General features: G+C 39.1%; 1 protein-coding gene across 18 annotated transcripts in view; it reads left to right on the plus strand.

Annotated features, from left to right (window-relative positions):
- The window catches only part of SYNE1 (spectrin repeat containing nuclear envelope protein 1), a 462,745-nt gene that overhangs the window by 337,899 nt on the left and 97,299 nt on the right, over positions 1 to 27,547 (plus strand). For 17 of the 18 annotated variants that reach the window (XM_032338689.1, XM_032338697.1, XM_032338702.1 and 14 more), the window contains 14 exons: positions 1,571 to 1,702; positions 1,900 to 2,055; positions 2,620 to 2,829; positions 8,753 to 8,854; positions 13,629 to 13,748; positions 16,632 to 16,832; positions 19,234 to 19,407; positions 20,312 to 20,443; positions 21,092 to 21,288; positions 22,014 to 22,146; positions 22,475 to 22,657; positions 23,853 to 24,002; positions 24,731 to 24,907; positions 25,330 to 25,485. In XM_032338689.1, coding sequence (XP_032194580.1) covers positions 1,571 to 1,702; positions 1,900 to 2,055; positions 2,620 to 2,829; positions 8,753 to 8,854; positions 13,629 to 13,748; positions 16,632 to 16,832; positions 19,234 to 19,407; positions 20,312 to 20,443; positions 21,092 to 21,288; positions 22,014 to 22,146; positions 22,475 to 22,657; positions 23,853 to 24,002; positions 24,731 to 24,907; positions 25,330 to 25,485 — 2,223 coding nt within the window. Of the gene's footprint in view, positions 1 to 1,570; positions 1,703 to 1,899; positions 2,056 to 2,619; positions 2,830 to 8,752; positions 8,855 to 11,274; positions 11,338 to 13,628; positions 13,749 to 16,631; positions 16,833 to 19,233; positions 19,408 to 20,311; positions 20,444 to 21,091; positions 21,289 to 22,013; positions 22,147 to 22,474; positions 22,658 to 23,852; positions 24,003 to 24,730; positions 24,908 to 25,329; positions 25,486 to 27,547 lie in introns of those variants that run through there. The other variant, XM_032338708.1, reaches the window with a different exon arrangement.

A 27,547-nucleotide genomic window follows, 5' to 3' on the forward strand; every position in this document is an offset into this window, starting at 1 on the left:
TGGTGCCTTGTAGCTTCCGCATGGACTTCCTCCCTGTTTGAATTAATCTTTCTCCACATCCCGAGCAAACAGTTAGACTCATAGTCTGAATTCTTGATTTCCGAGGTGGGTCTCCCAGTCTTGACCACTAGCTCACCTTCATGTTCTAGTATTCCCCATTCCTTTGACTATAAGGGATATTTACAGTCCTACATCAGGAACTGCAGTCTTCTCTGACTATCCTAGATCAGATAAATCCAAGGTATTTCTAGTAATCAGCAAATATTCTCTATCAGTTAAATGCTCATCCCCTGGATTCCTCCTGTTGTCCTCCAGCCTAGAGCATCTGAGTGGTTCATGCAGCACTGCAGACTTCCTGGGTGTCTCATCCATGATCACCCTTATCTCGGAGAGCTATGTCTTCTGTCAATGCTGTGCTGTAACCCCGGCATCCTCCATGGGAGCCTACCACAAGAGCCCTGCCTGCTGCCACCGACATGCCTCTGTGAACCCCAAACGGTTCAAGTTTAGGTTCAGGTCCATAGCTCATTGCCCTTGGGAACTGGAAATGGAAAACATCGAATGTTCTTTATTTTATGGCCTTTTGGGCATTTGAGTGCTTTCTTTCCATAATTACTACTCATTTGTACAAAGTGCCTCCGAGGTGGTTTTCTTCTCTTTGGCGTGATGAGGTGAGACAAAAGGTGAGGAAGAAGCAATTTGGCTGGCTGTAAGAGTTGCCAAGAAGAAAGGGTGGTGATCACTTAGTGAACATATTTTGTGTTCTAGGTGTTATTTCTAACAACACTGTGGTGAGGGTGACATTACCTCTGCTTTGTAGATCTGTAAACTAAGGCTTGGAGAAACTAGATGATTTCTCAGGGTCTTGTGTCTAAGAAGAGGCAAAGCTGGGATTTGGATGCAGTCTGTCCAACTCCACAGTCCCTCCTTTTTCATACTACTTTCCTGACAGTTTTGTTTACTGGTAGTAGGTGTGGAATTTAAGGAAGTGGATTTTAAAGAGGTGTTATGTTGTGGGTGTTCTCGTTACAGTGGGAAATGAGTTGGGCATGTTTAGAGGATAATGAGTAATCAGCCTGAAAGGCAAAGTGAGAATGAGACATTTTATAAATTATAGGGACTGAGTTTGATGGGAAACATCTTTGAAAAGTCAGAGGGCTAAGCAACACCATGGTCTTTATCAGGCATTGTGTGTGTGCCTACAAGAGTGTAGGGGAGGTTGAGTGAATGAAGAAAGCATAAGGATCAAGTCTAGATCTGGTATCTAGGATGGATGATTTCATCATGGATAGTTTAAAACCAAGAAAACAAGTTGAGGGGAAGACCATGATAGAGTTCAAGCATTTTCCCCACCACTTTGGTTTTTTTTAAGTCCATCAGTGGAAACATTACCATTGCTGAATTTGGGCACCATGTTTAGTGGATGTGGTATATTAAAGAGGTCATATTTCTCTAGAAGAGCTTTTTATAAGGACACTTTCTCCAGCATGTGCTTCAATATGTAATGCTAGATGATGAAACCTAAACAGAGTACATATGCTGTTAAATAAGTGCACCTGTTTGCCTACAGCTCTACAGCAGGCCGAATCGACTCTTGTCTGGTGTGCCACTATACAAAGGAGATGGACAGACCCAAGACAGATCTGCAGTGACATCTTTGCTGGATGGATTGAACCAGGCCTTTGAGGAGGTTTCATCTCAGGTAGGGCTGCACTCTTGGCTTGCTTATGGATCTTGGTCTCCCTGAAGCTGTTCCACCTCTGGGCATGACTGGTCGAGACCCAGCACTCGTGATTAGCCCTGAAGGGCAGAGCCACTGGACCCTCACATCTCATCCTGGTATTTTTCTTTGAGTCCTCAAAGCGCTATAATTAATTCTATGCTCTCCCTTTTTCTCAGGGTGGGGGGACAAAAAGGCAGAACATTCACTTGGAACAGAAGCTGTATGATGGGGTCTCAGCTACGTCTACATGGTTGGATGATGTTGAGGAACGTTTATTTGTTGCCACAGCACTTTTACCAGAAGAAACGGAAGCTTGCCTCTTCAACCAAGAGGTAAGATTGGCAGCTGATGTCTGTGAGTATGTGATATTACAAAGCACTTGAAATTTTGGTGTTGGATAATTAATGTATAAGGAAGGTCAACATAAAACAGTTCTAATAAAGTACAAATTAGGTATATTTCTAAGCTGCATAATACCGAAGTGAACTGCCTGATATAAAAAGCTCCCAGAGATACTCATGTTTTGCATTTTTATCCTCTATCTTGTGTATGTAGGAGGAAGAAAAAAAATGGAAGATTCTTTGTAGAACCTTGTTGTGTATTGCAAACTCTCTTTACATGAAACACAGGCTAAAAATAGTGTTTCTAAATAGCCCTTTACAAATCTTACCTTTCATCAAATACATATTATTAGCTAATGATGTAAAATTTCTGAGAAAAATCTCTCCAGCAGCAACTTGCCTAATATTTGTGGAAGTGGGTCAACTTACCTTAGATATAGTTACCACTGAGTAGTAAGAGAGATATGGTGGGCTTTCTCTGAGGAAATGACTTGATGTGTATATAGATTCATAGATCCAAACACTGAAATGTGCTTTCTCTTTTATCAACCCTAGACTCTTGCCAAAGATATTAAAGAAATGTCTGAAGAAATGGATAAGAACAGGAACTTGTTTTCTCAAGCATTTCCAGAGAATGGTGATAACCGGGATGTCATTGAAGACACTTTGGGTTGTCTTTTGGGCAGGTTGTCCTTGCTAGACTCAGTAGTAAATCAGCGCTGTCATCAGATGAAGGAAAGACTTCAGCAAATACTGAATTTCCAGGTAAGACATCATCAAGAGATGGTTGATAATACTCTAGCTATATTCAGTAACAAGGAGGATGTCTTACTGAGGTATGACATATACCTATTTTTTTTTTCAAAAGTACAATGAAGAGCAAGAACATTATAGAAAAAGAAGGGGGTTCCTGGGTGGCTCAGTGGTTTAAGCCGCTGCCTTCGGCTCAGGTCATGATCTCAGGTCCTGGGATCGGGTCCCACATCGGGCTCTCTGCTCAGCAGGGAGCCTGCTTCCCTCTCTCTCTCTCTCTCTGCCTGCCCCACATCTACTTGTGATTTCTCTCTGTCAAATAAATAAATAAGTAAATTTAAAAAAAAAAAGAAAAAGAAGGGACTAGAACTCTAGGATGAGGAAACTAAGAGGCTTATGTTCCTAGAAATGAAGGGTTGAGAAAACCAACCAAGTAAACTAAGGGCTGAATAAAACATTAAATTCAACCAGTAATTTATATGACTATAATTATAATTTTCAATTGATAATTGGAATTTAAAACATATGACCAAAATTTTTTAAAAACATGACCAAAGAAATATGTGGGAAGAGCCACAATACAGGACCTTAGACTCTAGTGCCCATGGGCCACTGAGAATGACTATGGCCTGCTTCTGCCTGCATTAGAAACATACACAATTGGGACACCTGGGTGGCTCAGTCAGTTAACCATCCGGCTCTTGATTTCAGCTTGGGTCGTGATCTCAGGGTCATGAGATGGAGCCCCACTTCAGGCTCTGTACTTTTGGCAGAGTCTACTTGGAATTCTCTCTCTCCCTCTGCCTCTCCCCATATTTTCTCGCTCTCTCTCTCTTTCTCTCTCTCTCTCTCTATATATATATAATAAATCTTTAAAAAAATATTTACGGTGCTACTTCCTAATCCTAACTTCTCAGATTTATTGCCTGTAAGCCCTAGACTCACGTTCCATTGCCAGCTGACTAATTGTCTGCTTATGAAACTTTTCCTCTGACTATAAACTTCAGCAAATGCCAAAGCCACTGATAAACTTTTTTTTTAAGAATTATTTATTTATTTGACAGAGAGAGCACAAGTAGAGAGGCAGGCAGAGAGAGGGGGAGAAGCAGGCTCCCTGCTGAGCAGGGAGGGAGCCCAATGTGGGGCTCGATCCCAGGACCCTGAGATCATGACATGAACTGAAGGCAGAGGCTTAACCCACTGAGCCACCCAGACACCTGCTACTGATAAACTTTGAGTTGATTTACATTCCTAATAAAGTCATCTTTTGGGAATACTTAAGTTTTAATTGAGATTTCTTTCTTTCTTTATTTGTTTACTTATAGAGAGAGGGAAGAGAGAGAGATAAGGGGAGGAGCAGAGGGAGAGGGAGAATCCCAAGCAGGCTTCACAGCCAGCACAGAGCCTGATGCAGGGCTCAATTTCACAACCCCGAGATCATGACCTGAGCTGAAATCAAGAGTAAGACGCTTAACCAACTAAGCCACCCAGGAGCTCCTAATGGAGTTTGATTTTTAACAATTGTATAAGATTTATAAAATAGATAACATGTAATTTGGACCAAGAGTTTGATATAAATGTTTGATTTGTAAAAAATACTGTTAAAGTGTCAGGTGTAGCATCAGTCAAGAAATGTGGAATTCCCTAGATATTCATCTAAAGGGACAAATTATCACTGCCATTCGGTAGTGTTCTTAAAACTACAAAGGAAAATCAGAATGATTTGTGTAGCATTTTTTATTCACAAAGAATTTTCACCTGTATTTTTGTCTTTAATCTTCACAACATAACTCTTAGCTAAGCATTGTTCTGATATTCATTTTGCAAAAATTAAGAGCAGCCTCCAAAACCATCCCTCCTGGGTTCAAATTCTGACTTTGTCCCATGATACTATACACCCTTAGCTGTGTCTCTAAGGCTTATTAGAGTAACACTCATGCTGTGGTCTCCAGGAGTTCTTTGAGGATAAAATTGGTTAAAATGTGTAAAACAGTTTGAACGATGTCTGAAACATAGTAAGTACTCAGTCAGTTTTGTTATCGTTGTCACTATTAATAGGAGTATTCATTATAACATACAGAATCTGAAACCAATATAAAAGTTAAATTAATTCTCTAAGATTATTTAGCCATCAAGAACTAGAGCCGGGATTTGACTCAAAGAATATTTTTATATTTTATATCATTAGGGTGCTACAGGGGTGATGAAGAATAGTAGACCTCTTCACGATGTATTTTGAAAGCAAAATCAACAAGAGCAGATTTGTGTGGGGGTTGGATATAGGGAATGAGAGAAAAGGACACTGCTGAGGAAGTCCAGAGACCCCGGCTGACAGGCCTGGTGCAAAGCAGTGCCATTGACCCATGGGCTAGGCTGGACAAAGATACTAGAGTTAAGATACTCAGCTGACTACTCAGAGTAGACATTTGGATATGCATGACTATGGCTTCAGGGAATGACCTAGACCAGGTGTTTGCATTTGTAGAGGTTAGGTTGTAGAGCTCATAGAGAAGAAAGCACATTTCACTTGGAATCAGAAAAGCTGGGGTTCTTATTTGGGTATTTTGTTTTGGATGCAAGATCTGATTGCATGCCCACATATATACCATCTGTCTAAAATCAGCAAAACTTGTACAATTGATGGAAACTTGTATCATTACTCTAAAATCCACCTTTCATAAAATAATGTGCTGAGTTTTAACAGCATTCTAGTTGGTCTATCAGCCATGAATGGTGGGGAGCGGTTAAAGGTACAAATGTTTGTATCACTTAGAAGCATATTTCCCTTTACAAATTGCATTTACTATGCTAGTGTCTTCAGCCCTTTTAAGTTTTTATTCGTAATTATAACCAGTCAGAGTAAAATATGAACAAAGCATGAATACTCTGGAACTGATTTTCTGTAGAGGACCAAGAGAAGAACATACAATTATGAAATTGTCTTTAAATCACGTTCTCTATTTTTCTTCTTCCAACAAGTTTCTACTTGTTGGTGGCCAGCTCACGGACAGCAACTGACATTTCAAAATGTTTGTGTTCCAATTTAGCTGAAAGAAATAGTTCCAATGTTAATATAATTAAAGGTCAAGTCGTAAACCATTTTATTTTACTTTGCACCAAGCACCTGGTATGCTGTCCATGCTCGGTAATTAATGGAATGGTATGCCTTTGTCTTCCACTTAACTTTTGAGTATTAGCTTTTCCCAGACTGGTAACATTATCCTCTACCCAGCAGAGAATCTGGAAGAACATGTTGATGTTATGTAAATGTATGTTATCTCTATGGAATCAAAAGAAGTTAATCATCAGTTATTCTATTAAAAATGTTTTTACCTAGAGACTTAATCCCAAATAAATTTACTGGACATTTTTATGATTGGGCATTTTAAGTTATTTAAAAACTGGAAAAAAAAAAAAAGAATTCTTTTTAAATGAGTGAGACAGCACAGATGATTCAAAAACTTGAAACCTTTGATATACCTGTTTCTCAAAAAGCAATAATCCTGCCTCTTTATGCCCTACAAGCAGTGCCAGTGACCATATGATAAAATTTGTGATTTCTGATATTTGTATAATGTGGAGACACCTTAATTATCCTGCTGTGTCATATGCATAGTAACAAAACAGTTAAAGCCTTTGGATTTTCATTTTTAAGAAAATATCAACATCCATGGGGTGCCTTGGTGGCTCAGTTCATTAAGCATCTGACTTAAGTTCAGGTCATGATCTCAGGGTCCTGGGATGAGGCCCCCCTCAGGCTCCCCACACAGTGGGGAGTCTGCTTGTGCCTCTCCCTCTCCTTCTGCCCCTCCCCCATTTGTGCTTGTACATATGCACATCCTCTCTCTCAAATACATATATAAAATCTTTTTAAAAAACATTGGGATTGGGTTGCCTGGGTGGCTCAGTTTTTAAGCATCTGCCTTCGGCTCAGATCATCATCCCAGGGTCCTGGGATCGAGCCCCACATCGGGCTTCGCAGGAAGCCTGCTTCTCCCTCTCCCACTCCCTCTTCTTGTGTTCCCTCTCTTGCTGTCTCTCTCTGCCAAATAAATAAATAAAATCTTTTAAAAAAATAAAGTACCAACATCCATGTGGTTATTAACACCTCTCAAATCTCTTGTTTAGTAATTTTTAGATTAGTTGTATTCTTGGCTTTAGTGTCTTCTTGACTGGTCCTTTCCAATAATTAGTGAGACCTCCAGAAATGTGAACTCTGTTTTCTATTACGTTGAGTAGAATATAATTAAGACAGAAAATATGTTTTTTAAAAAAATAAAGATGATGTACAGGAAATAGATCTACAGTCTTTCTTCTTTCTTTCTTTTTTAGTTTATTTATTTGTATATGTAATTTCTATACCCATCATCGGGCTTGAACTCATGACCGCAATATTAGGAGTCACATGCTCTTCCAACCGAGTCAACCAGGCGCCTCCACGATCTTCATTTCTAACCCATGATATATTATTTAGAATTATCTACTCATTTAGATGAGCTGAATTAATGTTCTAAATATATGTCTCTAGTAGAGACTTTTCTTTTGAATTTGTTCAAATGAATGGAAACATATTTTCCTAGGCATACAAACAGATAAATATGTCATCATTCTAACGGCCCACATGGCCTCACCATGAGCACAGTTGAATAATACAAACATTGCTATAATTCATAAGCAAAAACCTTGCTTCTGGCAGCATTTTTCCAGGACTGTTACAACAGTTTCCTAGTGAATCTGCAGCAAGGCTTGCAGACTGGTTTGCATTTTGGTTAATGACAGTTATTGCCCTGTTGGATCATGTGCTTTTCTCTAATGTTCATGTGCAATTTTTTTCTTTTCCTTTTTTCTTATTATACTGCATAGTCCACCCACTGTTCTGTTTTCTAGACTCGCATTTTGTGTTAAAAGGCTGGCATACATCCTTAAAGATGCTTTCTTCTTCTTGGGTGTGATTATCCTTCTCCTTGTAGGTAGACAGATTTTTGCATCTTGATGATGTGTCCTTGTGTATAGATCAGCAGCCCCCAGTGAAGAGGATGTGATGAGTCCAATTTCAGCTTCCACTGAACAGCCAACCCGTCATATATGTTTACTGACGTTTCAGGGGGAAAAACTGGGAATTATATCATTCAAATTTTGCTCTAGTTTATTATTTCCTGTAGAACTGAGGACCAAAATTCTGATAGTTAACTTTTTTTTGTATAAACATAACTCAATATAAATATACGTGGACTTTTAAGTGAGAGATCTTTATGAACAAAAGGCTTTGCTAGGTCTTTTTGTGTTGTCTCTTCATATGTCTTTGGTCATCATGGATAAAATTTATTTTCTACACTTCTGGGTGGCTTTTTATAAGCTTGGGCAAATTCTCTGAAAATAGAGAAAAGGAAGTATGAGAGAGAGGGAATGAAGGGATAGGAAAGAAGGAATTATATTCTTCTTAAGAATCACATTTTTTTGTTAAATTTAAGATGTAGTTTTAAATAATATTCGGACTTCCATGCCAAGTAAAAAATACCAAATAACTTGAAATGAAATAAAAGGATCCTATTTTTTCCCAAGTAAGGGTAGCAGCTGTAGGCTCTTTCAGTAAATAGAAGTCATTAGGGTAGTATTTCCAGTGCAGTGTTTAAATGTGTGCATTGATTTCAAATGTATCAACAAGATTAGGGTGACTAGCATTGCTTTTTATTTGTATACTTCGTCATCATTTGTATTGTGTTTAAAAAATGCTTTCTGTAACAAATTCTTCAAAAGTCAGTTTTAACACTTAAATTGTCACCACTTACTTTCTCCTTTTCCCAGGACAGTATTGTTTCTTCTGGACATTAAATTCCTACAACAATACATTATTTCTAAGGATGTGTGTTATACTTACAACCATTCTGAATTCCCAGTTACTCATATTAAGTCTTCTTATTTTTTTCCTCTTTAGAATGATCTGAAGGTGCTGTGCACGTCGCTGGCTGACAACAAGCTCATCATTCTGCAGAAACTGGCAAATGTGTTTGAACAGCCTGTGGCAGAGCAAATAGAGGTATTTATAGCCACCTTTTTCTAGAAGAGCAAATGCATAGAGTTGTTCTGATTTGGCAGGAGATTTCAGATATTCTATAAAAGACTAGTGGCTTGCTATAACATTGTTACTAAAGAACTTATATTTTTGACAGACAGAAAGTGAGAAAAGGAGAAAGAGCACGAGCAGGGGGAACCGCAGAGGGAGAAGGGGAAGCAGGCTTTCTGCTGAGCAGGGAGCCCGATGCGGGACTCCATCCCAGAACCTTGAGATCATGACCTGAGCCAAAGGCAGAGGCTTAACCCACTGAGCCACCCAGGCGCCCCTTGCTATAATATTTTTGTTTGTCATACATTTTGTCTCTTAGTGTCATGTTTGAGTGACGGGCCAGGCAACATGGAATCTGTCACTTCTCTCTCTATGGAACTAGGAGATAGGTAAAGGTGTCGGTGGCAGATGATGACATGAAGAAGTTTGCCACCTAACCCTGAGATTAGACAGGAGTCTCAGGGACGCAGGGCAGACAGTCAGACTGTCCTGGGGTGATACAGATAAAGCACTATGGACATTCAGAAGAAGAGCCAACTGCCCCCAGCAGAGGTAGGATCCGGGGAAATTTTGTAAAAGAAAATTGGAACCAGACTGAGAAGTTTGGACACACAGAGACTGGGAAGAAAGATACCCAAGTCAAGAGGACAACATGAACAAAGGCTTAAGTGGTAGACAATTCAGAGCACTTCCAGAGAAAAGCAAGGTATCCTTAGATAATAATACAGGAGCTATATCTACGAATATATCTTAGAAAAGCAAGTTATCCTTATTCAGCTAAATGCTGAATTTATGATGAATGAAAACAATTGAGGGGAAGTAAGTTTGGATGAGTACATTTGAGGCAACTTGTGGGGCCTTTTGAATGTCAGAGAAATTTAGACTTTATTCCACAAACCAGTGGTTTCTAAACTTTATTGATGGCATATCTCATTAGTTTAAAAAAATAAGCACACCCCAAAAGTATATGAATATTTGCTTATTTATGAATTATAAGCAGGTACTTTGTTATAAAGCATATACACAAATGAAAATTCAGAAGAATGTGGTTGCATAGAAAGGAAAAATGTAGTGTTTCATCCTCACCAGTCATCTCGTACACGCGGGTCCTTGCACTCACCTTGGAGACCACTGGCAGTGCAGAGTCCCTGGGGTGCTTTGAAGGTGAGAATGAGACTCAGTGCCCGGCCCTGCTTCCCGGACAAGACCGTGTCAGGTCAGGAAGCAGGATATGCCTCTAGAGGCTTCATGTAGCTGCACTGAGGAGAAGGAAAAAGATTTCTAACTCCAGTGATGTCATTGAAAACAGCGGGGAGACGGAAAGGATGTTACACATTCTATCTCCTGTTTCCCAAGCTAAGTAATTATGTGTTTTAATAGAATTTCCTAATTTCAGTAGACCTCTAAGGGTTCTATGAGTAGGTTATAGAGAATCATCTGTGATAGAAATCCCCTGATATATTCCTCTAGATAGAAATAGAGATCATTCTGTCTTATCCATCCATCTGTAAAATTACCTAAAATAATTTGCTAAATTATGTGAATGTTTGTTTTTCTTGACCATAATTTCATCTGCTTTTTAAAACAAATCTCTCATTTTCCCCAAATTAAAAAATAAAAATTCTTCTATGTTGAAACTTAAACTTGAAAGGAACTTTTAAAAAAATTTTTACTTTTTCATTCTTGGATTTTAATATCCAAGATTTTAACATGCCTGATTCCAAAAAAGACTTCAGCAGCTGTAGCAATGATTTTCCTTGAATTTCGGAGGTGAAATATAGAGTATGTATGTATGATCACAAATAACATTTTTACTAAGTATTGACCAGGATCACTAAAATGATTCCCACAGATAAAAATAAATAGCTAGACTATTTCTCTGAATAAATAGAAAGCCACCAAAAAAAAAAAGTGCTAATTTCACCCCTACCCTTGTTGGGTTAAGAAGATAATAATAGCAGGAGACATAAGGATGATATTTCTCAATATATTCATCCTTTGAGCAATGTCATTCTGATCTAGAACAGACTTGTCCGCACAAGCTGGTGCCAAGTTGACTTCCAGGGATCTCTCCCTTTTCCGCTCTTCTGAGAATTTCCATCACTTCTCTCTCCGTTGGATCTTCTCTTTTCTGAGTCTCAAGTCCGTCTTTATTATATTGCTTCCTTGTTTTGTTACCTATCCTTACTAAGAAAGGATGCATGCTAGATGTATTTTTTAGTATTTTGCCTATCTGAAAACGATCTTACACTGGGTTCGCTCTTTCTTGGTAACGTGGCTCACTGTAAAATTCCTGCCTGGAAATCAGTTTTCTATGGAGTTTTGAGGCACCTCATTGTTTTCTAGCTTCTGAGGTTGGCTTGAGGAATCTAAAATCATTCGAATTCCCACAACGGTATGAAATGTCACAGTGATACATGGGAAGGGTGAGTTTTATCCACGGGGCTGGAGGGTCGGTAAGCTGTTTTTTTTTATTTGATAGCTCTCCTCTTTCTATTTTGGAAAATTGTCTAATGATTTAATATTTTTCAGTCCTCCATCTTATCTGTCTCTCTTTCTGGAACTCTTTTTAGGCAGATGTTGGATATTCTGGTCCAGTCTTCTAATTCTTTTATCAAGAGACAGTCTGCTCTATTTTTTGGAAGACTTCCGTGATTTCAACTCTCAACTTTCCTACTGAGTTTTATATTTCTGCTGTCATGAGTTTCATTTTTCCTGAGCTCATTCGGGTTCTCTAAATGATCCTTTTTTTGTAGCATTCTGTTCTTTTTCTAATAGATGCATTATCTTTTGTAATCTATCTGCATATGTTAGTGATTTTTTGGCCAAAGTTTTATTTTTCCCATAGAGTGTGTTTCCCTTCAGCCTGCTTTTAGTTGTTTGTTTCTGTCTCCATCTTTTCATGTTAGTGGCTTTTCTGAGATTACGGAAATTCTCTGGCTATCTGTTCACGTTTAGGATGGAGAATTAACAGCCAAATGGGAACTTTGTGTATGGATGTGGCTTGATGGTTTTGAGATTTAGGAATGTTGGGCTCTGTGGGCTATTTGTCGGAGAATCTTTGTGTCCAGCTTTTAGATTTTTCTATTGGTCTTTCTACATTTTCTCTCCTCTCCTGTCTGGAGACCAGAGGTCAGGCTCCAATACCTTAGAAGATGTGAGGGCTCCTCATTTAGCATTCTGTGGGCATTCAGTCATGTATCCTCTGTTTTCAGTCAAGTACTCAACACTGCTATTCTGTCTGGTGCCCCTCAGTCCAGAGTCTGCTTTACCTTCTCTAGAAAATAAACTCCCCATCTTTCCCAGAGAAGGAGAAGGGTAACATGGAGTGAGAAAGAGGCTCTGGAAATTTTGCTGCTCTTTAAGAAGCTTTTTGCCAACTGTCCTTATCTGGCACCCGCCCTACCCACCCAGAGCGCCAGACTCCTGTTCCCGTAAGTCTGGTGATGGAGCTCTCCCGTGAGCTTAGGATTCAGCTTTCTCAGATTTCTTAAGTCAGTTATCCCATATCCTTCTGAATTCCAGCTTTCAAAATGGTGTTGGTATTGCTTTCTTTCCTGTTTCTTTGTCCTTGTAGATTTATGGGCAGGAGGGGCACCAAAAAGCAAGCAAGAATTTTTGCTGTGCTGTAGCGGTGATTCTGGAAGGAGAAAATAAGACACATGTGTTTCATCTGCCATCTGGAGTCCATGTTCTTTTCCTCCTTCAGGGCAGCTGAGATTGTGTTTCTTCCAAAAGTCTACTTGGACGACCCCAGAATCCACTCCTGTATTTCTTATCCAGGCTCCTCTAACAGAGATGAATTGCATCGAGCTGAATACCTGATTGGTATTCCTGATTGGTATACCTGATTGGATTCACCCCTGTTTTGTTTTGCTGTGTTTACTCGGGCTTCCTAACCAGACTTCAGGCTCCTTGAAGGCCAGGAGAAGACCTTGTTCTCCTCCTACAGAACTCACACTGGGAAGACGAAACCTAGTGCCAGCAGCCACTTCAATAATTGTTAATCACTGCTTTTTCTTTCTTTTTTTTTTTTTTTTGAAAATTTTGTTGATTTATTTGACAGACAAATCACAAGTAGGCAGAGAGGCAGGCAGAGAGAGAGAGGAGGAAGCAGGCTCCCTGCTGAGCAGAGAGCCCGATGCAGGGTTCAGTCCCAGGACCCTGGGATCATGACCTGAGCCGAAGGGAGAGGCTTAACCCACTGAGCCACCCAGGCACCCCTATCACTTGCTTTTCTACTAAACAAAGAGTGAGATTTAGGGAAAGGACCATGCTGTGACGTATTTTTCTCTTGCGTCACTGTATCTCTCTCCCAGGATGCTCAAAATGCATCTCAGGAAACCAGAACATGTTTCCCCCAGAAAAATCCTAAGCCAGTGCCTTTTCTAACCATGTCTAAGTCACACTTCTTTTTCAGGTGTTTCTATTTACCAATTCCCATATTTGGTTCAGGAAGCCATTGTTCCCCCAGCGCTGCGTGTGAAGTCCTTCCTGCCTCCTTACCCGTGAGGTAGCTGGCTGTGGTATAATAAAGGGTCCCCTTCTCCTTCCTGTACACTAGATGGCCATGGTTTTTACGCTGTATTAGAATGACTCCTTTTGTAGACATTGAAAATATTTAATGTGGAGAGAAGAAGAGATAGTATAAAAGTATAATAATAGAAGTAATAGAACAAACAGTAATCACATTTCGTGAGGGAAATTGCTTATGAAGTTCTAATAAAGTATCATAAATCTTATATAGGCGATACAAGAGGCTGAAGATGGGCTAAAGGAATTGGATGCAGGAATCATTGAATTAAAAAAGCGTGGGGACAAGTTGCAGATTGAGCAGCCGTCCATGCAGGAACTATCCAAACTTCAGGTATGGTTTTCTGCCAGCAACATTTTAGCTTCAATGATGCATCCTAACTAGAAGTCAAGAAAAAATTATTTTCTATGTTTCCTTGGTTGTTCTCTATACAATTCATGTCATTTAGGTCCTAATTTTTATTTTAAGCAACACTTAGAAAATTTTCTGAAACTTTTACCAGGTTTAATGTGATAAAATAAATTGTGTTCTCAAACTTCTAAGATTTTTTTTCCTGACATTTACTTTATTATTATTCCAATTGTAGTGTACCTCAAAAAACTATTTGTTTGTTTCTTTATTTGATAGAGAGAGAGAGCACAAGTAGGCAGCGGGACAGGCAGAGAGAAAGGGAGAAGCAGGCTCCCTGCTGAGCAGAGAGCCCCATCAGGTCTTGATCCCAGGACCCTGGGTCCTGGGATCATGACCTGAATTGGAGGCAGCTGCTTAACTGACTGAGCCACCCAAGTGCCCCATCAAAAGTCTATTTTAAAGAAAAAATGCTCAAGCTAATATTTAGAAAGTAGTTTTTCTCTGGTGTTCAAAACTATAGTTAATCTTTCATACATGTCTGAATGGAAGAGAGACACAGTTTTAATACCAGACCAACAGAAAAAAATAAACTAAAAGGTAGGTGAAATCTAAACTGATTTCCCAACATCCTCCAGGAGTAGGAAATAATTGGGGGTTAATTTGCTCTCTTAGATCAGGTTGCTAGGCAAAAATCCAACTTGGGATATTAGAACTGGAATATTAAACCAGCGAAATTTAGCAGTTGATAAGCAACATAGTTAAATTACATTAAGAGAGAATGGTGTACAGTGACACACACATGTTAAGGTTTCTCTGCATTACTGAGAATCACTGAGGGATTAATAGTGTAAGTCCAGCGTAGGGTCACAAGTTCTTCCTTTTGAGAAAATAAAATAGCTCTTATTTTAAAAAGAACATTTTTATGTTAACTGTCTCATTCCATTATCTAACATTTCACAATGTCGTAAGCCCGGTGCCCCCACTTTGCACTTAGACAGTTTTCCAACAGTGCTTAAATGTCAGGTGGAAGAGTCAAACATCATAGTTGTAAATGGGCATTAAAGTTGAACTTTTCCAGATTGAGCCATTTTGGCCTGCTAAACCTTAATATGATACATTAATCAAGTCCATATGGTTCAAATAAATTTTGTGTTTGGTGGATCATCATCTCCTAAAATGTCTTTCCAGTTTACAGAGTTATTTATTTACTCCACCACATTTGGCAAAAACATTGCCTTTTTAAGTCTTAAAACATTTCGCTCACATTAAACTCCTCTGTTTCTCCAGCTCTTTATTTAGTCCAAAATCTGATCATTATTTAGCAGATAAAATGTGGAAAATACTTTATTCAATTACTCTAAAATTATGTAAATATTAAGAACACTATAAAAATTAGAATTACATTAGAAAATTAGAATTTACACTTAACATTTCCCTCAGCCACATGAATAACTTTTCAACATTTTAACCCCACATCCTACCATAAACTTTTGATACTCTGAGAAGAGAGCTGTCAAACCGACCTCACGTCATCCGTAGCCAATATTTTGCATATCCTTTGGAATTTGTAAATATTCAGCTTATCTTTTCTGAAGGAAGTTTCAAAGAGAATCATGAGAAAGATAGGCAGTGCTCTGCATAGAGAGTATCACCACTGGTCCGATACCTGAGGGACTGTTCTTGGCTGGGTTGTGGACTTCATAGGTAGCGTGCCTTTCGGCAAAGAGTCAACACATGAGATTATGCTGAGTGAAATAAGTCAAGCAGAGAGAGTCAGTTACCATATGGTTTCACTTATTTGTGGAGCGTAAGGAAGAACATGGAGGACATGGGGAGATGGAGAGGAGAGGGGAGTTGAGGGAAATCGGAGGGGGAGATGAACCATGAGAGACTATGGATTCTGAAAAACAATCTGAGGGTTTTTGCTGGCGAGGATGCGGAGAAAGGGGGACCCTCCTACACTGTGGGTGGGAATACAAGCTGGTGCGACCACTCTGGAAAACAGCATGGAGGTTCCTCAAAATGTTGAAAATAGAACTGCCCTATGACCCAGCAATTGCACTACTGGGTATTTACCCTAAAGATAACAAACGTAGTGATCCGAAGGGGCATGTGCACCTGAATGTTTATAACAGCAATGTCCATAATAGCCAAACTATGGAAAGAACCTAGATGTCCATCAACAGATGAATGGATCAAGAAGATGTGGTATATATACACAAGGGAATACTATGCAGCCATCAAAAGAAATGAAATCTTGCCATTTCCGACGACATGGCTGGAACTAGAGGATATTATGCTTAGCGAAATAAGTCAATCAGAGAAAGACAACTATCATATGATCTCCCTGATATGAGGAAGTGGAGATGCAACATGGGGGGTTTGGGGGGGGTAGGAAAAGAATAAATAAAACAAGATGGAATTGGGAGGGAGACAGACCATAAGAGACACTTAATGTCACAAAATAAACTGAGGGTTGCTGGGGGGAGGGGGTTTGGGAGAAGGGGGATGGGGTTATAGACATTGGGGAGGGTATGTGTTATGGTGAGTGCTGTGAATTGTGTAAACCTGGCGATTCACAGACCTGTACCCTGGGACTAATAATACATAATATGTTTATTAAAAAAAATTTAAAAATTATTAAAAAAATAAAAAGAAAAACAATTTGTGGGTTTTGAAGAGGCAGGGCGTGGGAGGTTGGGCCAGCCTGGTGGTGGGTGTTGTAGAGGGCACATATTGCTTGGAGCGCTGGGTGTGGTGCATAAACAATGAATTCTAGTACACTGAAAAGTAATTAAAAAAAATTTTTTTTAAAAAGAGTCAACACATGAATTGAGAGTGAGTATTACTGTCTCTATTTTGTAGGACATGTACGATGAACTGATGATGACCATTGGCTCCCGGCGGAGTGGGCTGAACCAGAATCTCGCACTTAAGAGTCAGTATGAAAGGGCCCTACAAGATCTGGCTGACCTGCTGGAGACTGGACAGGAGAAGATGGCAGGTGACCAGAAAATCATCGTGTCCTCCAAAGAGGAAATTCAACAACTACTTGATAAACATAAGGTAAAGAGAATGAGAGAGAGAGAGAGAATGTAGTTGTGAAAGCATATTCTCGGTCACTGATATGTATCTACCTAGTAAAACCTATTATTAATATTTTATGAGTTCCTCCTTGAATAAAACACTCTTTAAAATAGTTACCAAATGTATATTCAAACCTGTGGACACTAAATAACACAGAAAAATTATGGAGGATACATTCCTATAACTTTGCGAGTTAAAAAAGAATGCAGAGGCACGTGGGTGACTCAGCTGGTTAAGTGTCTGACTCTTGATCTTGGTTCTGTTCTTGATCTCAGGGTCACGAGTTCAAGCCCTGTGTTGGATTTGATGCTGGGTGCGGAGCTTAAACTTAATTAACAACAACAACAACAAAAAAGAATACCACCATTCCTAGTAATTTTAATTATCACCACTTCCTCAGTATAAACCAGGCTTTTCCCCTTCATTTACTGCAACCAGTGGGAAACTTGACTTTCTTCAAAGTGCCTAGCTTCCTTATTAACTCTTTTGATTTGTCCTTGTGTCTTTTATGTCCATTTATTTAGCTAGCCCTAAGTATTCTGGAGAGAATGTTCTCTTGTCCTGGCCAAAGGCTCTTCATTGTGCCCTGGGAAAGTAGAGCTACCTACCCAGCTGTGGGACTGGGTATCTGTCTCGTATGTACATCACTCGGCACTTCTGGCCAATAAGCACATGTTCCTCTGGCTGCTGTGGGCCTCAAAGAGTTTATTCCTGGGGACAATGAGTCCTTTTCCTATGTGATCAAACGTGGTATGCCTGAGGCTGCCCTATCAGTATGTCCCATTGCCAAGCTCAAGTTAGACACTGCTCCTTAGGAAAGGAATGCCTGTTTAATGTGTGCACAAATAACTCTTGCATTTTTGGAATGACTACAGAAGGAGTAGTTTTACCAGTCCAGAAACCCAAATTCTCAGACTGTAGGAATGTCATACATGGAAATTTTGAAAAGCCCGCTGGGATATAGACAGTTAACATTCCACCATTATGTAGCTCTGGTGGCTTATAAAGGTGAATTTTGGCGGGGAGGTGGGTGGGGTGTACTTCTTGCTATTTTTCCCAGAGATTTTTGTCCAAAACTTTGTGATTTATTAAAGCCTTATCATTTGGCTTTGAAAACATTGCTTTAAAGTTCACAGCTGGTTTTCTTCAAATCTCTGACAACAGTAATAAAATATCATCCTGAGTTATTCCAGAGAGGAAGCTAGGATCAATGAGTATAAATAACAGAGACGTAGGCCCAATAGGTAAAGAGCTCTAAGAGGAACACTGCCATTGAGCAGACAGCCCTTCTGGCCATGGGAAGACCATCCAAGGCCATTAGGGGGAGATCGGGTTGTAAAAGGAGTATCCGTTTTTGGTGAATGTTGGGCTGAATGACCTCCAAGTTCTCTTCGAGCTTTAAGATTCTCTGATATAATAATGGTGAGTTAAAAAATGAAGATTCTGGCTTCTTTTGACCAGACTATTTCTGACAGAGAGCTCTGCAGTGACCTTGAACATAGCATGTTCTATAGCCTGGGCAGTTCCGTGTCCTCACCTACCAAATGGGAAACAGAATTCTATACCTCGAAGACGTGTTGTAAGGGTTAACCGAATTGGTCAGTAAAGCATTGGTGGAGTTTCTGCATATAGTAAGCACTAAACACTGTTATCAGTTTGCAGGTCTTCAGCTTCACCCACAGTAGAGGGAACAGAAAATGGGATAAGGTCTGTTTACCTCCTCTAGGGCCTTTTACATATAAAAAGTAACATTTCGAAACATGTTTGTAGGACTGCCCAAGGCCTATCCTTCTGTTGTGTGTGGGTATAATATAAGGGAAATTTAAAACTGTGTAATACCAATAGGTACTTGTCGAGCTGTGTTTGGCAGTGAGTATTGGAGCACAACGAATGCTCTGGGAATTTGGAAAGTAGAGCTCCAGCCTAGACACAGAGGAAGGAGAATCATAAATGTGTAGAGTGAGGACATCTTGGAAGTACAGAGTCAAGACAGAGACCGAAGACAGGCGCCTGCGAGCTCATGTGTCCCGGGATAAGGAAAGCCAGTGTGTGTGGTGGGGTCGTGAGTGTCTCCCAGACTATACAAGGATGAGGCCTTGAGAGGGCAGAGGAACTGTGTTAGCAGCTGGTCACGCCTGAAGAGCTCTGTCCGGGGGGGCAGAGTGTCTGCAGCCTGGCGTGTATAGGTGTCCTTGAGTGGAGGGGACTGAAGCCCCCTTCTCTGTTGGAAGCTGTGAGTGCCTGCATGAAGTGGGGGGCAGCGGGCTGGAGAGACACTGCTCCGATACTGAGTTCCGCCAGCTTTCACGTGTAAAGCAGCTTTTGTTGTCGGGTGGGATACGTTTGAGTCGCTGACCTCTCTGTCCCCGAAAACTTGCAGGAATACTTTCAGGGCCTGGAATCTCATATGATCTTGACTGAAACGCTCTTCAGAAAGATCATCAGCTTTGCAGCCCCACAGGAAACACGGTTCCACACGGAACTGATGACACAGGCTTCCGCGGTACTGAAGCAGGCTCACAAGAGGGGCGTGGAGTTGGAGTACATTCTGGAGGTGAGACTGTCGATGGACTCCCTTCCCCACAGCAGACTGTGCCATTAAGGCAAGACCTGTTTACCCATGCCATGCACCTCGTAGAACTTTGGAACTCCCTCAGACTCAGCAGTGTGTTCTGCCCTGACCCTCTTGTCTTTCTATTTCTAGTTGGATAAAGGCTCTGCCGCACCTTGAGTCGGCTAGCTTCCCTCCGTACTGACTTTAGTTAGGGCACGAAGATACTTAGGGTTTTGACAGTCAGACTAAAAAACCGCCAACCTCGCTGTACAGGATTGGGAAAAGCTGCAAATGATTTTTAAAAAGATTCTCCAGTTTTGGCTAAAGTAAAAATCAGAATTTAGGAGTGACTGGTGTGGGATTTCTCCTTAGTAGAATGTCTACACTGTATATTTCTGTTTCTCAAATGCCTGTGGTAGCTTTTTCTATTTGTGAATGTCACGTATTCACTTTACTATATGAAGTAAGCACCCTCTTCCCTTTTGCTTAAATCATACGCGCATCGCCACTATGGTAAAGAATGAAACCGTGCATATCAGAGGCCTGCTGTGTTCCAGGTGCCCTGGGTACAATCATTCCATTTAATCCTCATGATGGACAAGAGAGTTATATTAGCTCCATTTTTTTTAATGTTATAAATGAGGGTCAGAGAGGTTTAGTAACTTGCCCGTGTTCACACAGCAGATTGGTTGCAGATCGAAATCCCGTTCACAGTGTTTTTGGGGGCCGCCATCTGATTCACGTGCTTCAGAGCCGTCTTTTGCTTCTCAGAGCAAACCCCCACTATAAACAGCTCCCACATAACTTTAAAGAGAATCTGTTGAAAGCCTATTTTTGCACACAAACGAGGATTCTGTTCCTGGAGGACAGTTCTTTAGCTCACAGACCGATACTATGTTTCTAGACATGGTCTCATTTGGATGAAGCCCACCAGGAGCTCAGCAGACAGCTGGAGGCGGTGGAAAGCAGCATCCCGAGCGTGGGGCTGGTGGAAGAGAGCGAGGGCAGGCTCATCGAGCGCATAACGCTCTACCAGGTCAGCGTCCGAGGGCATCTCAGTGTGGGAGAAGTGGCCACGTCTTCTTTCGAAACTTTCCCACGGTTTTAATGGAATCTAAGCAGACTTGAAATCAAATATTTCATTAAGTATTTTTACTTTTATTTCAAGCTATTGACATTGTTGAAAGCAGATAGATTTTAAGTATTTGCTTTATAATAGAACATAAGAAAGATCTTTTTTCTTCTTCTTCTTCTTTATTTTTAAACAAGAGAGCTCTTTGAAAATTCAGCCGCCACCAAGCATTTTCTGTGTTGTTATGCTGGTGTCATGGTATTCTTACAGCTTCATAGTTTTAAAGGTACCTGAAGGTACTACAAAAAGAAGAAAGGAAAGGGGGGGGGGTAGGAAAGGGGAAGGGAGGGGGGTAGGCGAGGAGTGTGGGGGGAAGGAGAAGAGAGGAGAGAAGGAAAAGAAAGAAAAAAAAGAAAAGGAAGAAGAAAGAGTAACATCTATACTTAGATATGGATGAGCCATTTCAAAGTTTCTAATCTTACTTGGGAGCACATAGTTGAAGTCTGACTAACAGGGCGTGGGAACTTTATGGGGCACCGGAGATACTGTAATTCTTAAAGAGAAAAATTGCATCATCCAAACTTTTAACCCAGTACTTTCAATCAATTTTAGCATTTGAAATCCAGCCTTAATGAATACCAGCCCAAATTATATCAGGTGTTAGATGACGGGAAGCGACTGCTCATGTCCATTAGCTGCTCAGATCTGGAAAGCCAGCTAAATCAACTTGGAGAGCACTGGTTAAATAATACCAACAAAGTGTCAAAGGAGCTTCACAGATTGGAAACAGTGTTGAAACACTGGACCAGGTAACACGGTGACTATTATATATCACTGTACATTAGTGAAGAGTCTTTATAGGGCATTTAATATTTAATATAGGCACTTAAGATCAGTGGGCGTGAGACTTGAAAAAGATGATCTCTTATCTGGGCACTTATTTTGTATTTTGGAAAACAAAGGCAAAAACAAAACCCCCACTTGGATTCTTATGTAATTGTATAAACAAGGAATTAGAAGTGGGCAGGGAAGCAAGTGCCTAATGCACTTTAACTTGGACATTTGCCTATGGACTATACATGGATGGTCAAAGTAAAACCTTAGAAGGAGAGGTAGAAGGAAAGTGTGTTTGAGAAAGTAAAGTTTCTCAAGGGCAGACTGATTTTACATAGTGAAACACTATTTCTACACCACCTTTATTTTTAAGAACTTTCCTATTTTCTAAATAGCCTCAATGTGAAGGAGTAAGTATGTGTATATAGTAGGTATATAAAGGTGTGTGTGTATGTATATACATATTTATATGTGTGTGTGTGTGTATACATATATATATATTTACATTCAGCTTAGAAATGGGAAAACTGAAACTTGCTTACAGTATAAATTTAAAGGGTAGTTGAGAGTGTGAATGCAAGAGATTATTCTCCCAAACCTGTCATGTCTCTTGTTTTAAAACTGACATTGCTGTATAAGATGGGTTAGCAGAAGAGATATATTGGATGTTTACTTAGTAGGCTCATTAATATAATTACAGATATCAAAGTGAATCTGCAGAACTTACTCACTGGTTACAATCTGCAAAAGACAGGCTAGAATTTTGGACTCAACAATCTGTGACAGTCCCACAAGAACTGGAAATGGTCCGTGATCATCTAAATGCTTTCCTGGTAAGCCTAAGGTTCTAAATCATTTGATTAAATTTTCTATACTTAGTAAGCCAACCCGAAGAGAATTTGTCCATGTTAACTATGTGTGGTCAATCCTTGTGCAAAATAATAGGCTTCAGCATTGCCTCATTAAAGCAGTTTTCAAGGAATGGCTATTGTTGGCTTTCGTTCAAGGCAATGGTGTGCTTCTTTTGTTTTTCTCTGGAGTGCTTACCGTAACTCCCCTTCAAGATGTAAAGAAAAATTGTTTACATAGTAAATGGTTCTCTTTCCTTAAATTAAAGGTCAGTCTATTTACTCCCAGTTTGAACATTGCTACTTCATTTAGGAGTTTTCCAAAGAAGTGGATGCCAAATCGTCCCTGAAATCATCTGTTATGAGCACTGGAAATCAGCTTCTTCGATTAAAGAAAGTGGACACAGCTGCCCTACGTTCAGAGCTGTCACACATTGAGAGCCAGTGGACTGACCTGCTGACAAATATTCCCACTGTACAGGAGAAGCTCCACCAGGTATAGAAATAATCATAAGTTTAAATCATAATAGTTGATTTAAGCAGTATTCAATGGAAAGAGAGCTAACCTGCTTATACTTAGAAATTTAAATCAGCTTTGTCATGGACATCTTGCCTTTTCTCTCTTTCATTGTTCTGCATACTAAAAGTGAACTGTTCTGTAAAGCCATATGTATAAATGTCATATCTTCCAAGGACTTCTTTATTGTCTGTGTGTGTGGGATGTAGAACAGAACCTTCATCTGGCCTTGTTTAAACTGTTTTCTCATGAGTAAAATGTGAGAGATTACACTTCCCTCCTAAAGTGAGTAGTTCTGAGGATTCAATCACAATACGTATAAAAGACCTATAATCTCACCTATAATAGGACAATTGACATTCAATAAGTATGCACTTTCCTTATCTGGAAATACACCTCCCTTCCCTGTATCCCAGACAGTGTATGTTTCTCTTTCTTTGGGATTCATCCCTCTACCAGGTATGATAGCCGTGTTCGAGATCTGTCTTAACCCTCCTAATCAGCAGCCACGCATTTCTAGGGGCAGGAAACATCTCACATTCATCTCTGTATCTTCCCACACCACATAGAAGTCCATAAATATTTTAAATGATGGTTTTTGTTTCTCCAAGTCATTATAATAAATATCTACAAAAATGTATGATCGATCAAGTAAGAGTCAGAATTCTAAGTATATTTTAGTTAAAGAGTAAGGAAATTGGCCATGCTCTTAGGAATAAATATTAGAGTGCCAAAAAATCCAGAAAATGATAGTTTGTAGTGTGGTATTTTTCTTTCTTCCTTTAACATTCCTGAGTCATAATACACAGAAATTTTTACAGGATAATTAATAAAATACATCTGTTGAATGTTTTGTAGTTAAGTTTTTTTTAACTCATAAAACTAGCTATAAAATAAGAATAATATTTTCTTCTTACTGGTATTTTGATTAATTAGTTAATGTTTATACAATGTTTATAGTATTGGATGTCAAGTGAACATAAGATGACTATGATTGTTCCGTGTTTGCCTGATGTTTAATTTTAGGCTTCTAATGAGGTTAAGATCCAAAGATGTCATTAAGAATGGTTATCTCTGTTGGTACACTGGCAAGTATTAATGCAGAATTTTTAGGTTGGCAGGATTCTGGTTTGAATTTTAACACTTGTGTCTTGTTTTGTCTCTTATTGGGCAGCTCCAAATGGATAAGCTGCCTTCCCGCCATGCCATTTCTGAAGTTATGACTTGGATTTCTCTCATGGAAAATGTTATTCAAAAGGATGAAGAGAATATAAAAAATTCAATAGGTTACAAGGCAATTCATGAATACCTTCAGAAATATAAGGTAATGGGACATTTTTTTCTTTTATTTTTTCATATTTTAGGACTATTTTATTAAAAGAATTCAAAAAGATCAAATTATAGACCTCAGATTTCGGAGCGTATGTTTCATATATAGTGACCAGATAGGGGGACAAGGGTAAGAAAACTGCCTCCCTAGTTGTAGACATGGAAGAGTTGTCCGGTATTAGATATAGCTTTGAAGATGATTTTGTGTCATTTAAAAAATGATAAAACAAACCATGAGAGACTCTTAACTCTGGGAAACAAACTGAGGGTTGCTGAAGGGGAGATGGGTGGGGGCGTGGGGTAACTGGGTGATGGGCGGTAAGGACAACCTATGATGTGATGACGCTCAGTGTTATAAGCAAATGCTGAATAACTGAGTTCTACATCTGAAACCAAAAAGGTCATTCTAAAGAAGAAAATGGTATCATTGATAAATATGTTATAGTGAGATTATACAATTTATCCAATTCTACATCCTCTACCTAAAATATGCCCATGTATTCATATTCAACATATTTATAAATTCAGGATGTCATATGTGATCTGTAATGAGCTTCTGATAGTAATGCATTATGTAAATATATACAGATTTTGCCATTTGGACTAAATCATGGAAATGATAATATTAATCTTAAGGTTACTTGAGGCTTCCCCATTCCTGATGAAATATAAGATATTTATATGCATAACCTTGTTTTCTTATTTTCTCCCTTCCCTTTTCAGGGTTTTAAGATAGATATTAACTGTAAACAGTTGACAGTTGATTTTGTGAATCAGTCCGTGCTACAGATCAGTAGTCAGGATGTGGAAAGTAAACGCAGTGATAAGACTGATTTTGCTGAGCAACTGGGAGCCATGAACAAAAGTTGGCAAATCCTGCAGGGTCTCGTAACTGAGAAGGTAAGCCTCTCCTGTCCATAATTACATGAAAACACCAAGAACAGGCACACTCTGTAAAGAAAATTCATTTCACAAGTAGCTTAGCTACACATAGCATGCAAACATTACTGCAGTGGACGCCACTGCATCTCATTGCTCTAAACACTCTTTACTCTTGTTAATTATTTTCTCTTACACATCCTCTCCTCTTCACCTACTACATGTTGTTTTACTTTTTCTAAAGATGCCGCTTAACTTTGCCTTCCCTTTAAGTTGACTTCTTTACTTTCTTACCAACACTAGCCACTGATTCACACTTGGTAAGATTTATTTCTTAAACATACATACAATAAACTGTATTGGAAGAATTCTTAATTTAAAGCGAATAGTGTCTTGAGTTTAAAATAAAATTACACATTTCATTTTGTTATTTTTTTTTTCAGATCCAGATGTTGGAAGGCTTATTGGAATCTTGGTCAGAATATGAAAATGATGTACAAAGTCTGAAAACTTGGTATGAAACCCAGGAAAACAGACTAAAGGAACAGCATCGCATTGGAGATCAGGCTTCAGTTCAGAATGCAATGAAAGACTGTCAGGTAACTTGTCCAGGTGGCTGACAGGCGAATGTCACAGTTTCATGGCATAGGCCAAAGGAAGACTCAGGCCCTGGCAGTTGAGATGAAATACTGAAAAAAGTTTTGCTCAGTAATGAATTTCTTGGATTATGTGAGTTTATAGAGTTTTTTAACCATTATGTACTTTCACCTATTTAAAATAATTTGAAATTATGAGAATTTCGAGACATACTCCTAAGTAGAGAGAATGCTTCTAACCCTTCTATACTGATCATCAGATTTAATAGTTAAGATTTTGATGTCTTTGCCTGAATTATTTCTTTTCTTAAATATTTTCCAGTAAACCCCAGATGTCATGTTATTTTCTTCCTGCCTACCACAATACACATCTCTAAGAAACTGACGTTTTCTTATATATCCATAACATCATTATCACCACAAAATCTTTAACAATAATCCTTTAATATCATTCAGTGCTCAATTCATAATATTGTTTCTTCAGTTTTCTTTAAAATGTCTTTTTTTTTTCCAGTTAATCTATCACATAAGGGTACAAAAATGTCCCCATGCCACATTTGTTATCAGATCTCTAAAGCCTCTTTAGTACTTTTTTTTTCCTGGTAGAAAGAAAAACTTTATTAAGTCAAGTTCTGTTTTGTTTTGTTTTTAATTTATTTTTTATTATCAGCATAACAGTATTCATTATTTTTGCAATATACCCAGTGCTCCATGCAATCCGTGCCCTCTATAATACCCACCACCTGGTACTCCAACCTCCCACCCCCCCGGCACTTCAAACCCCTCAGATTGTTTTTCAGAGTCCATAGTCTCTCGTGATTCACCTCCCCTTCTAATTTACCCCAACTCCCTTCTCCTCTCTAACACCCCTTGTCCTTTAGTATTTTTTTTAAATTTTTAAATACAATTAACTTGTTGCAGGACCTGTAGACTGGCCCGGATTTGGGATTAGCCTGTGGACTTCTTTTAAGATGTCATTGACATTGGTTCTCTCTCATCTGTATCTCCTGTAAAGGGAAGTTAACACTAGAGACTTGAAGGAATTCGGTTATCAGCTCTAAGGAGCTGAGTGCTTCACAGGTGACCGTGGTGCCTTCTCCCATGTTCCACGGGAAGCATTCAACAGCTTCTGCTTGTTCTGTTGTTAGTGATAAGAATCTCCAGTTCAGATGGAGTGAGCGTACTCTAAATGTCTTCCAGTGACTTTGGAACACTTAACATTTGCCCAGGTGTTCTTGTTTATACAAAAGAAATGTGAGTTATTACAGGTAGTACTATAGTAAAATTTTAAAATAATACAATAATTTTTAATGTACAGATTAGCTGTGATGGTTCTCTGTAGTGCTTTCAAAGACCAGTTGAAGACTCAGCTGTGTAGTTTTACAGAAACACTCCTTTCCCCAAATCTTGAGAGACCTTTCATAATGATCTTCCTTCCAACTAGCATTTTTTTTCTGAGGACACATGTAAAGCGAGATATATTTAAGCTCTTGGTGAAAGCTTTTCCATTCAGACAAGGAAAAGCAGATGCCCTTGTGCTGGGCTGACAATCTAATGGATTGTCATTTCCAGAGTGTGTAAAAGTGACAAAGAAAACCATCATATAGAGAAATACCTAGAAGTTTTTAAAAAATGCTTCACATCAGAAGACGGGTGTGTAGAACACTGAAGACTGAAACTATGTATCAATGATTCTCACTGCATTTCCTGTTTTCCAGGGACTAGTAGTGTTTCTAATTTTGGCCACCAATTTTATATATCAAAATGTACCAAAAAATCCAGAATTTCACAATTTTACTTTGAGGGACAAGTCAGACCTCTTAAGTTCCTAAATTAAAATGTTTCCATTCAAGTTAAAAGATCATTTAAGTGTGAACATCATTAAGATAAGTGCTTCTTTGTTATGTCCTTGTGATAAACTTTTCTGTTAAAACTGAAATAATACTTTAACTTTTCCTTTTTTTCTTCTTTCTCTCCTACTTTTTCTCACTATTTTTCTCTTCTCTTTCATATACTTTTTTCCTGCCATTTTCCCATTTTGTTTCTTTTCATGGCCGTGTCTTCT

The sequence above is a fragment of the Mustela erminea genome, chromosome 4, assembly GCF_009829155.1.
Source record: "Mustela erminea isolate mMusErm1 chromosome 4, mMusErm1.Pri, whole genome shotgun sequence".
Classification (NCBI taxonomy): Eukaryota; Metazoa; Chordata; class Mammalia; order Carnivora; family Mustelidae; genus Mustela; species Mustela erminea.